This window comes from Perca fluviatilis, chromosome 6 (assembly GCF_010015445.1).
Source record: "Perca fluviatilis chromosome 6, GENO_Pfluv_1.0, whole genome shotgun sequence".
NCBI classification, from domain to species: Eukaryota; Metazoa; Chordata; class Actinopteri; order Perciformes; family Percidae; genus Perca; species Perca fluviatilis.
This window is the reverse complement of record NC_053117.1, coordinates 35,462,721-35,475,213: the sequence shown is the minus strand read 5'-3', so window position 1 is coordinate 35,475,213 and position 12,493 is coordinate 35,462,721. Positions and strand designations below refer to the sequence as shown.

At 41.1% G+C, this 12,493-nt stretch overlaps 1 protein-coding gene across 1 annotated transcript in view; it reads right to left on the bottom strand.

The window, feature by feature from the left end:
• The window catches only part of znf608 (zinc finger protein 608), a 58,822-nt gene extending 46,899 nt beyond the window's left edge, over positions 1-11,923 (bottom strand). The window contains exons 1-2 of the mRNA XM_039803886.1: positions 11,859-11,923; positions 9,353-10,490 (exon numbers count right to left, since the gene is read on the bottom strand). Coding sequence (XP_039659820.1) covers positions 9,353-10,258 — 906 coding nt within the window. The 5' untranslated portion in view covers positions 10,259-10,490; positions 11,859-11,923. The remainder of the gene's footprint in view (positions 1-9,352; positions 10,491-11,858) is intronic.
• Between the last annotated feature and the right edge of the window lie 570 nt (positions 11,924-12,493).

Here is a 12,493-nt window from a genome sequence, read left to right as displayed (position 1 = left end):
GAGAGGTACAGACCCTTTTAAATAAAATGCTCACTCCTTGTTAAATTCTGTGGGTATGACTCACAGCTTAACAGCTGTAAATGTAAGTCTTTGCACATGACAGATCTGACTTCTCAGCAGACATGAGTCAGATCCCCGGCTGGTTTGTCCCCGCTAAGAAAATCCACATGAAGAGTCAGGAGTCAGACATTTTGTGCCTTGAGAAAAAGTATTGAGTGTTTTTGGAAAGACTGTCTGCACGACGCTGACTGACGTTCGCTCCAGGCAAAATTCAGTGAAAATGAAAGGATAAACAACATCAAAGTGCTGATGATTATCGGGTGCAGACTGGACACGTGTGGGGGGAGTTTGAATCCCGCTGAGGGCCGCTGACCTTTTGTCTGATGATAAGACGCTACAGAAAAAGAACGCTTCACTATTAACTCCTGTCATCACCAGAAGATAAACAACTGCTAATAAACATAAAGATTTATGGTTGCATTTTATTTTTCTCTTTAAAATGCCTATTTTCATGTCATACTACGTATTAAAGGGATACACCACCGTTTTGTTGGCTTATCACGGTCTCCCCTAGCTGTAGATAGGTGGGCCAACACATTTTTTGTGAATGCATTGTTTTAGTCTGGTGCAACACCGGCAGCACCACCGCTAGTTAGCTTAGCGTAGTGAATGGAATCCTATGTTGCCGGTTAGCATGTTGTGAGTAAAAGTGAGCCAACAAAAGACAAAAAAAAACAACCTAATTACTTGCACTGAGACAAAAAATGCGTTGGCCCACCTATCTACAGCTAGGGAAGACCGTGATAAGCCCTATTTCAACAAACGGTGGCGTATTCCTTTAAGTGCTTATTAAATAAAGAAATTTACCGGATAAAGAATATTTTTAGCCAAAAGAACAAACAAAAACAAAAAAAACTTAATTCACAACATCCCTGTCTTTGCCACACTGTAAATCTATGTTGAATTAAGAGGCTTGATTAACATGGATTTTTTTCTCTCTTCTTTTTAGCATCATTAACACGTTAAGTGTAATGTGGTGAACATGAGAAAGGGGAATTATCAATGAAACTCTGTGATGAAAGTATCACCTGAAAGATCTGGGGAAGCTGAATTTTAACATCAAATCAACAACTTTAAATAATCATTTTAAATTTGCAGCATTATTACATTACATTACATTACATGTCATTTAGCTGACGCTTTTATCCAAAGCGACTTACAATGAAGTGCTTTCAACTGTGAAGGTTCAAACTCCCGACAACAGGTAGTAAGTGCAAGTACATTAGCTTTAAATAAGCAAAGATACAAAGAGACAAATGAAAGTGCAGGTTCAAGGTTTTTTTTTTTTTTTATCCGAGGTGTAGTCGGATCGGAGCATAAAGAACTTATCTGTGTTTCCGAGCATGTTTTTTTTCTTTATTCTTAATGTGTTCACGAGTATGAATCTGATGTTTTGAGTACTACGCAGAGATTAAAGCTTGCCTTCCTCAGCTGTGAAATTGGGAGAAGCTTTGGCTTAAAATAATTTCTGTTACATCACTGCTCAGCAAGCGTCGCTCCAGGCTGTTGTTCACCGACATGACTTGACATGAGCTTGCAAACACAGAGACAAAACCATTTTAATTACCTGATAAATTGCCTCATTGTCAAGTACATCTTGATGCTCATAATTTTGTGTTTCTACCAAAGTAAAAATTTGAATGCAGGATTTACTTGTAACCAGGGCTCTCATTTATAAAACTGTGCGGCGAGTTTGCATCAGAAGAGGCGTACGAACGAAACATAGGATGTGAGTACGCACAGAAATATTCGCATTTATAAAACCGTTCCCACGCACGTCCTACGCCAGATTCCCTTTATAAATCACAATCGACTAAATGTGGCGCAGCTTGGGCAGCTTCATGTCACGCCCATAATTGCCCTTAAATAGTCAGTAAAACGCCCCAAATTACATTATGATCTCATAAAGTGGCGTATGTATGACACGCCAATTCGTATGTCATTTTGGCATGTTATCAAGATGCATAATCGCTTTTTAGCGTGTTTATCAACTCTGTTTGGCCGCCATTGACCAACATTACGTGTGAATTTTTGCCGTAGCGAGTAGTATGAAGGTGCATAAGGAGGAGGTTGGTTGGGGTGGCAGATGGGTAAAACACATGACTTTCACCCAGGAGAGCTTTTTTTGTTATTTTTTTCCCAATGTTTCTTTCCTAAACCCAACCGTTTATTGTTTTCGTAAGTGTGTGACGTTGGTCACCGTCAAGTTTTTGTCGTTTTTTGTTGTTTTATTGTGTTACTAAAGCCTTTCCCAATGTTATTTTAAACCCAACCGTTTTTTTTACACGCGTGTGACGTTCTCGCGATAGTATGGCACGTTTCACGATAACACGCAATGTGGCGATGCCAGGTGGTGTGTTTGTATGTCTGTATACAGAACAGAAATACACGTGGATAGCTCAAAATGCGTACAGATAACACGTCATTTGGCTTTAGGAAAGTGGCGTGTATGTTTACACAAAGTCATGATGCCATGTTGCCAAATTAATATTCATCCATACCGACATCATGCACGCTGCATGATGGCACTGCTGGCCCTGCAGGAGGACTACGCCAATTGAAGAATCAGGAGAAAAAGACTTCAGGGACCATGATGATGATCTATGTACTGAATTGGGTCCAGTAGAGAGGGCAACGTGCTGGGACCGTGCCATCCCGGGCCATCCCGGGCCAAATACAGGTCCCTGTCACTCTGGGGGCAACCGGCTGTTTCCAGAGAGAAGTGGCAGACAGCTAAGTAATTTTTTATAAATATTATATATAATCTTAAACTTTATCACTAAGGCTTGTTTGGATATAATATAAAGTTCTGTTAAATCTTATCATATAGGTTTGGTAGATCGACGCTGTCCCTGAGTGCCGTAATGCCTGCCATTTTGGAGGGTATTATTACAGCAGCAATTCCCGAGCATCTGACGAAAGAACAACGGCTAGGGTCATTAACATACTGATCAGCATTCATGAGGAGCTTTGCATTGACTATTTATGGTTAAAAATGGCCGTGTACAGGGCGGGATAAGAGGCTGATTCACGTACGCACGCTTGTGGGTAATCTGTGATTTATAAAGGGAACATTGCTTACAGGTGTGCGTACACACAGTTTTATAAATCAGATTTGTTTTGGCGTATGCCATTTTTGGCTTATGGGCGTCCATATACTTTTAGTAAGGATCCTACACACAGTTTTATAAATGAGACCCCAGGGCTGTAGTCAAGTCCACCTTTGTCGAGTCCAAGACAAGTTCAAGACCGGGACTAGTCGAGACCGAGTCAAGACCGAGTCCAAAGAGGTTCAAGTCCAAGTCAAGACCAAGTCCAAAAAAAGTTTGTTCCCATTCTGGAACTTATTGCTTGTCCTGAAGAATTGATAGTACAAAGTACTCGCTGACATTGTGTCTGTGGCCAAAATGAAAATGATACCTGATGATTGAGGTATATGATGCAGCCAGGCGGTTTTCTGAACAAGCGCGCTTCATCAATGGATTTGTTTTGAAGTTATTTTAGAACAAAAGCATATAGTGCTGGACTCGGTCGAAACCAACTACAATATTTGGTGAGGCTAATGGCCGAGACAAGTCCGAGGCCAAATACCAACGAGTCCAAGACGAGTCTGAGACAACAGAAAAGCGTCTTGAGTCCGGACTTGAGTACTACAGCCCTGCTTGTAACTAGGGCTGCACAACATGAGGAAAATGTGCAATATCTGATACCGTTGTTGAATATCGCAATTACGATATTACTTGCGATAAATAAACAGATATTAAAGTGTACTCAGTTCTGCATTTTTGCTGCTTTCAATATTCTGCTAAAATACAAAAAATTGCATGTTGGATTTAAAACAAATGAAAGGAAATCCTTTCCAGCATTATTTTATTGAACAAATTGAACATTGAAATTAACATAAAAGGCACCACTAAAAAAAGACATTGACATTGTTACATTTTCAAGAGTTTTCTACTGATATTCTCTTTCAACTAACACAAAAAATCTCTTCAGTGTCTATCTGGATATGTCACAGCCTATCGTGATGTGTTTATTGCGCCACTTGATATTGCGATGAAGATAAACAAACAATATAGTGTGCAGCCCTACTTGTAATAGAGTATTTCTACACTGTTGTATTGCTACTTTTAGTACTTCTTCTTCCTCTGTATTCTGGTGAGATGAATGATAACAGCTGTGATGCTGCTATAACACTACGAGCACCTCTCCTCATCACTCTCCGTCCTGATGCTCGCTCACTTGGGATCAGCTGTTTACATGCGACATCACACCCTGGTCGCAACTCTCCCTGAATAAACTAAACACTGTCATAGTCGCCATGGAAACCCAGCCTGTGCAAAACCTGTTAAAAGCCCCATCAGGTAAAAACGGGACGACTCGATATGCTGGTTTCACAACATCTCAACACAGCCGTCAGGCGAGCTCACCGCGTTTACAGTAAACAGGATACGATGTTAAAACCACTCAAGAGTCCTGAGGAATAACCGGATATTGACGTGCATGTCAACGCTCCTGTGAAGTGATCAGAATTTATGATAAACCAGTTGGATCCAACAGAAGCAGGATTTGCGTTTGTTGATTCATCTTCATCCCGCCTGCAGGGATCCACGCTGACAGACAGGAAGTGATAGCAGAGCAGCCGCTGTCATTCACAGAACAACCCAAGTGCATCTTATTGTCATGCAGATGGCAGTCTGAGTTTCAGCAGCACAAGAACTGCTTTTTATTTCTGCCAACGAGGCTGCATCAGATTATAAATGGAAGCTTGATAATTTCAGTTGTTTTTTAAAGATCTTTACATCTTTTCTTTGTATATTTTTAGCCATGATAGCATTAGCAGCACAACTCACAATGCGGGTCAGTCATCCCACCACTTTGGCCCCCGACTGAAATATCTCAACAACTATTGGGTGGATTGTAATGACATTTGGTTCAGACATTCATGGTTCCCAGAGGTTGAAGCCTACTGACTTTGGTGATCCTCTGACTTTTCCTCTAGCACCATCATGAGGTGTACTTTTGTGGTTTTAAGTGAATTGTCTCAGCAGCTTATTGAATGAAACATGAAATGTGGCTCATCATTCATCTTCCCCTCAGGATGGACTGTAATAACTTTGGTGAAGCTCGGACTTTTCATCTAGCGCCATCATCAGGTCAACATTTTGATTTGTCCAATAAGTTTTGGTTTATTACCAAATACCTGCATAACTAATGACATTCCCATCAGCCTCAGCTGGACTTTGTGTTTACTGCTAATTAATTACCAAATGTTAGAATACTAACACGCTAAACTAAAATGGTGAACATGGTGAAAATTATATATTCAGCATGTCAGTATGCTAACATTTAACTCAAAGCATTGCTGTGCCTAATGTGACCAGAGGACCTTCCCATATTACTAGCAGTTGTCCCTAATTTAAAAAAAAATAGACAAAACCAGACTTAGAGTAGTATTATAGCTAAATAAAACATTAAATACTGATCATTAGGAAACAGAATTATGGTGTTGACCACAGACGGGCACTGTTATGTCTGTAGCTTACATATATTATGGATGTTATAGTTTGTATTTTAAGCCATACATTAGTGCCGCAAATTGATAAACAACTATGCATAGAAGTGATGCATAGCAATGACGTTGTTTGATTAAAACATTTATGGAGGGAAATTAAACCATCCATCGCTGACATGGAGCCTGGTGTCCCGGGACAGCCAAAACACATTACTGCAGGTACCAGGAGGAGTGGGGAGTGAAATACCTGTGGACCATTACTGCTTACGAGATCCCAAAAAAGCATCTGCAGGTCAGAATTTGGCATTTTGCAAGGAGGGGAAGTAGAAAATAGACTTAAAGATTAAACAATACATTACACAGCCTGTGTAGACAGCTGTAGGATTAAAATATAAGCAGATCTATTCCATCAGATGTGCATGAGACGGACTGAAGAATGTAGCTGAAACGCCATTTGTGTTAGAGCTGGGCAATATGGAGAAAATCAAATATCCCCATATTTTTGACCAAATACCTCGATATCGATATTGTGGTGATATTGTAGGGCTGACAATTGGTGCTTTCACAAAATATGCACACAATGAGATTTTTGATAACTAATCATGTTTAGGCTACCTTTTGGGTAGCCTATGTCTTTTATTTATTTGATAATTGTATTTGTTGTATATGTATTTTATATTATAGACTGTTTTATTGTTTATGCACATTGTGAAGCACTTTGTGACCTTGTCTGCAAAAAGCGCTGTACAAATAAATTTTACTTACTTACTTACTTGTGTTGATATAATAACTATGTGGGTAAAGGCAAATAATGGAACAGCTAGAACAGTCTGGTGTGTTCAGAAAATTACATCACTCTACTGTAATGCAGCCTTTAAAACCAGGAAAAGACAACACTTATGCCATATTACGATATCTAAAATCTAAGACGATATCTAGTCTCATATCACGATATCAAAATAATATCGATATATTGACCAGGCCTAATTTGTGTAGACACAAAAAAGGCTGTAAGACATCACTTTTAACTGAGGACACAAGGACCTCTGTCTTATCTGTAAAATATATTTCATATATGGTTCTGTGTAGTAATTAGAATGTAAATTGTAAGCGTTGTGTAACATCCAGGCTTTGTACAACTATATAATGTATTCAGCACTTCTGTTCCTGTCAGCAGGGGTGTAACTATTTAATCCAATTTCCATTCAATTTAAATTAAATGCATCATCAAATCTCACATTCTTGAGCTGATTGAGTTGAATCTTACACAAAGGTGTTACAGCTCTAAAACTGTAAAAATGGAAACAGAAATGGAAGTGTTTTAAGAATAATTAAAGCACATCCAGCTGCTCACACCAAGGTGCGAAATGAGAAGTGACGTTTATGAACTTCAGCCTCGATCAACAGCAACTCAGCAACTCAGTTTGTACGTGGAAAGGAAGAGGAGTGCAGACATGAGCATGTCAGAGCAGGTGGACAGCAGTCTGGATTGCGTTTAACTAAAAAGAAATGTGATGTTTTTTCAGCTGCCATACACTTTTGCGGCCGAAGCAAAGACCACGATGACAGTGTAGCAAGCAGTGCGTTCAACCAATCAGCTGTAGGAAGGGTTCTTGTTGATGCCTGCAGGGGCGACGGAGAGAGAACTGCCAATCATTGACCAGACATTTGACTTAAAAAGGCTCCTTTCCCAAGGAGATATCATTTAAACAGTTCCTGACAACAACAAACCTGAGCTGACATTTTTACCACGTGGGTCTAACCATTCATTAGTCGAACCTGAACTGTTTTTTCCATGACAGGTGGAAAATGTCTGCCATCAGGAGGGTCTATAAGAAGACAAAAAAATTGTGGCCAAGTTTTGCAAGCACTCTCTTTGACAAAAAATGAATGAACATTGAATAGTACGTCTTTAATTTAAAAATAATTAGCCTACAGGACGAGTCTTTCATTTTTCCAAAACCCTTAAAATGTAATTTAACTCTAAGTAGTATGTATCGGTCTTGTTGCTAGTATCTCCCATGATTCAAATGTTGGTACTGATACCAAAATGATATAGCCTGGGAACCAACCAAATCTGCGAGCTTGTGTTTTATTTGCTCTGGCAGATGTGTCTGCCAGAGCAAATAAAACTCACACTGCTTAGCTTCCGTGTCGGTACTCCTGTCTGCTTCTCTAAAATGGGGGCGTGCCGACAGCCATCTAGGTAATACACTGACTATGGATAAGTACCTCATACAAGCCCACTTCAAAAGATTTCAATGATCCCTTTAATGTCAAATTTTATGTCAGATTTTAGTGTTTCAAGGTGTAACCACCTCTGAAGCTCCACTGCAACCATCACAGGACACTAAACTCTTCAGTGCAGCCCAGATTACTGTTGACAGAGAATGAATTACAGTCACTACAGAGCTCAGGTGGAGTGTGTGTGTGTGTGTGTGTGTGTGTGTGTGTGTGTGTGTGTGTGTGTGTGTGTGTGTGTGTGTGTGTGTGTGTGTGTGTGTGTGTGTGTGTTTCACAGCCGAATGGGAATCCTTCAGATCAACAAATAAACAAAGCAGCCGGGGCAGGCCAGCGTTCCTCCTGTCAGCAGCATCTGCCAGCAGCAGGGAGGATGCTTCGGTTTTTCCTGCCTCATCTAATCCTGCGTTCACACAAAGAAAACAACAACAAAAAACTCCTTCCGGACATCCTTCATAGGTTTCCATTTAAAAAAAAAAAAATTTTCCTATCTCTTTTAGACTCTTCCAGCCTACGTCCTCTGCTGTCACGTCCATTTTCTCCCTCTCTATCAAACATCTCTTTACCCACTTCACCTCTCCACCCATCTTCCTCCATCTTTGTCTTTCGTGCGGATGACTTATTAAAACCCCCAAAAATGATTTCACAAGTGGCAACATCCCTGTAAGACCTTAAAAAACGACTCGAAAATGGAGCTCAGAGTGGTTTGTTAAACCTCAGCAGTGCGACCTGTCAACCTGCAGTAATTATGTCTTATTTAAAAAACATTTTGACCCGCACTCTCAACACCTGATCCATTTTGACATGATGGGTATTTTCCCAAATTAAATAAGCAAACAAAGCCTGTGTAGATGTAACAAAAAAAAAGAGCATTTACAGAAGAGGAGCATTCTTATTCCCTCAAGCCTTTGTTGAGTCGCTGCTGCACATGTAAATAGTTGCTCTCTCCTTTAATCTCCACCAAAAACAAGGACTAGATTAAATGGTACTGAAAGGAGGAGAAGGAGGAGGATGGAGATGGAGGACACGCTGCTGCGGCTGCCTCCCTTCTCCTCCTTCTCTCTTAATCTCCCCTCCAAAAGAAAAAAAAAAAAACACCCCCCAAAAAATCTCATCCCTGTACATCAGCATGGTAAATATCAGCAGACAGACAGGGAGAATGGGAACAATGACACCAGCTGGGCAACAACAATAGGAAATAAATATCATGTGGCAGGGAGGAAGGCGGTCATCCCTCCACCTCCACCTCCACCTCAATCTCCATCCATTTCAACATTCCTGCTGTGTGTCTGCTGCTGTACAGGCGTCTTTGTGGCCTTCACACCTGCATCTGACTGACTGTGTGTGCTCTGAATATCAAAACTATTTCATTTCTATCCTTTTTATTTCAATGGTTTCCGCCTTTACAATGTGAACATGATATTTAACATAAAGATGAAGCAGCTGCAGGTGTGAGGTGATCTGATGTGTTTGTTTTTGTGTTGTTGATTTTTTTTTTTTATTATTATTGGCCTCCAGACAATAAAAGCTGCTTACCTTCTCGGCTCCTCTGTGTTTCTTGGCCGCCGGCGTGTCGTCATGCTGCCGCCTGACAACAATAGCGCTGCCGCCGCTTTTAACTCCACAATCCAGCGCAGTTTTATTGGCAGCGCCGCCGCCGTTACTCCCGCTATTATTGTTATTGTTTACGTTGTTAATGTTGCTATTATCTCCCATGATCCTAGGTTCATGCGCGGCGCAGTGGCAGTGTCCGGGGCCGTCGCGGCACAGATGATGCTCGGGCAGGGCGGACGACGGGAGGAAGAGGGAGGGAGGAGGAGGAGACGAGCCATCGCCGGGCTTCTCCTTCCTCGTCCGGACAGGAGGAGCGGCGGAGTCCCTGTCTCTCTCCCTCTTCCAGCCCCGGATCACGTTTTTCCCCTTCCTCTCCTCCTTGCCTTTGGCGCATGTCGCAGGTGAGGCCGTGGTCACTTCGGAGACACCGTTGTTGCTGCTCTCGCTCCTGCCGCCGCCCGCGTCTCTGCTGACCGCTGAAATCATCTCCAGACCTTCTCCACCTCCACCAACGCTGCGTCCTTGAGCCTCCCGACGCTGCTGCTGCTGCTGCTGTTTACCGACCCCGACGCACACCGCAACGGCAGCCGCTGAGAGATCCGCCGCCTCCGGGTCCTCTCGTCCCTCCCGGCCGGCTCGGCCGCGTTTAAGCGCGGATCTCCTCGGCTCCGACCCGCCGCTGCCGCCGCCGCCACCGCCGACAGGTCCCCGGGTCTGGAGCGAGGGCAGGGCCGCGTGTCTGTCGGCTGAGCCAGCGGCGCTGGAGGAGGAGGAGGTGATGGAGATGGAGGAGGCGGTGGAGGAGGAGGAGGCGGTGTGGTTGGGTGACAGCTCCCTGCAGTCCGTCACCAGCCCTCCATTCTCCCCAGCTCTCAGGAAACTGTTCATCTCCTCCTTTCCTTGTGTCCTTTGTCGATCTTCACAATAATCAGCATTCAAGTCATTGTCAGCCCGCCGCAGTGTGGCAAACAGCACCGAGCTATAGGTGGACACATGCAGGTCTGTTATAGGCTGCCGGATCAGGCCTGGTCCATTACAAACTACAACACAGGATGAATGACAGCTGGGGATTTCTGACAGAGACAAGAGGTGCTTGGTATTATGTAGCCTCAGGTCCCATCTGAAATAAAAATAAAGAAATGTTTTTCAAAACATAATAATGAAACACTAAAACTAAAGAAAGAAATCCCATCGCAGCCTACACTGCAACATCCGTTTTCAAATAAGACAATATAATGTATTCTTATTGTTTATTTTCTGTAATAATATTTTAGAGAGTGAATCCAATGTTTTACGTCATTTCTATAGCTTGACAAATATCTCAGAAGGCACAAATTTGATTTTGAAAAAAAATTAATTGGATTCCTGTAATAGAAGTAGGCCTGTAGGGGTTGGCCACAAGGGGGCGCTGTAGCGTTTGCTTCATTGTTAAATCATCCACTCAGGTGTAACTGATTGCATGTCCACTAAATGTAATGGACTGATGCATCTAATCCGCTGCTCCTTTCTGGATCTTTGAAATGGCCCTGATTTGATCACAGGGGGAGCTATGACATATGTCTACTGGTTATTTTTCAATATCAAACAATGAGGACAACATTTTTAGTAGTCTCCAACATTCCTATAATCACCTACTGTGATCAGTATCAGTACTCTTAATTTTAGTAAAACAATAATATCCAGTAGAAATTATATTACCGGTACTCAGGCTATTCTATATTTGCTCCTATTTCAACACTTTTATAAATTACTATAGGAAATAATGCTGTTGTGAGCCTGATAAATGTTGATAAAGGATCCTTAAACATACATTTGAGAGCTAAGTGTGCAGTCACTACCCAATTTCTGAGGGTATTGTGCTTATTTGTAAATGGCTTATCTCTGATTATTGAAATGTTTCAGATGATAAAGATGACGAAGAAAAACATCAATAGAATAGGTCCAAACATTTAAAATTAAGTTTATCTGAACATCCTTTCAAAATAAAGTAATAGAATCAGTGGCGTTTTTAGGTGAAAAAAATGGAAGTGCTGCAACAACTACCAGAAAATTACACAATTTAACATTAGGCACTATTTCACATTTCCTACCAAGTATAACACAGTTGATGATTTGACTGAGAGCAGTTAACTTGTTGTTTCTGGTAACTTTAGCTATTTTTTTTCATTTGTCCCTTTCATGTTTGGTAATCCTCTCAGAAACATGTTTCCTATAGCCTGTTCTTAACTATATAGTTCTTAACTAACTAACCTGGTTAAATAAAGGTTAAATTAAAAAATAAAATAAAACGTGTTTACGTTACCATCCCGAATCCGAATAAAACAGGGAAGCAAATAAAAAGCTAGCTAGCGTTAGCAGTTAGCCATTTTGTCCTGGAGAACCACTCAAAGTTAAATTTGAGAAATGTATCAGAGGCTTGGTTTATAACATATCCCGCGGCTAGTAGGAACCAAGGTGTTTTTTTTACATTGTTCTTTAAAATACATACTTTAATGTGTGCTCTACAAGATCCGCATCGTTCACCGTGACTGCAGTTTACTGTCTTCTTTAAAAACAATGTCTGACAGCTACCAGCCTGGCAAACAGCCAATCACAATGCAGCGCGACCATAGCCAATCAGCTTTGAGCATGCCAATTTTTGTTTTCCCCTGTTATGGTTTTCCCACACTAAGCACTTGACATTGGAAGCATCAAAGCACCTTTACATTGTATGATAATGATAAATAACAGTTAAAATATTATTTTATTATTAATTTCTAAATTACTCAGTACCACTAAAACCACACTTTTTTTTCCTGCTGCCAGCAGGTGGCGCTTTGCCCCATATGACAGATGAGATCGAATTGTATTATCCCAAGGGACATACATGTGCAGCAGTTGCAGCACAAAGTAGGAAAGGGAGAACATGTAAAATATTAAAATAACAATAAGGTCCAAATCAAATCCAAAATATACACAATGTCAAAAAACAAAGTATACCAGTTTAAGTGTCTTTATTGTCATATGCACAACAATTACAGTAAAGCAGTTATTGGCGAACAATGCTATATATAAAGAACCAGAGGTAGTAATAAATATATTATAAGGATATGTAAACAGTATGTCAATATGGATCATAAAATA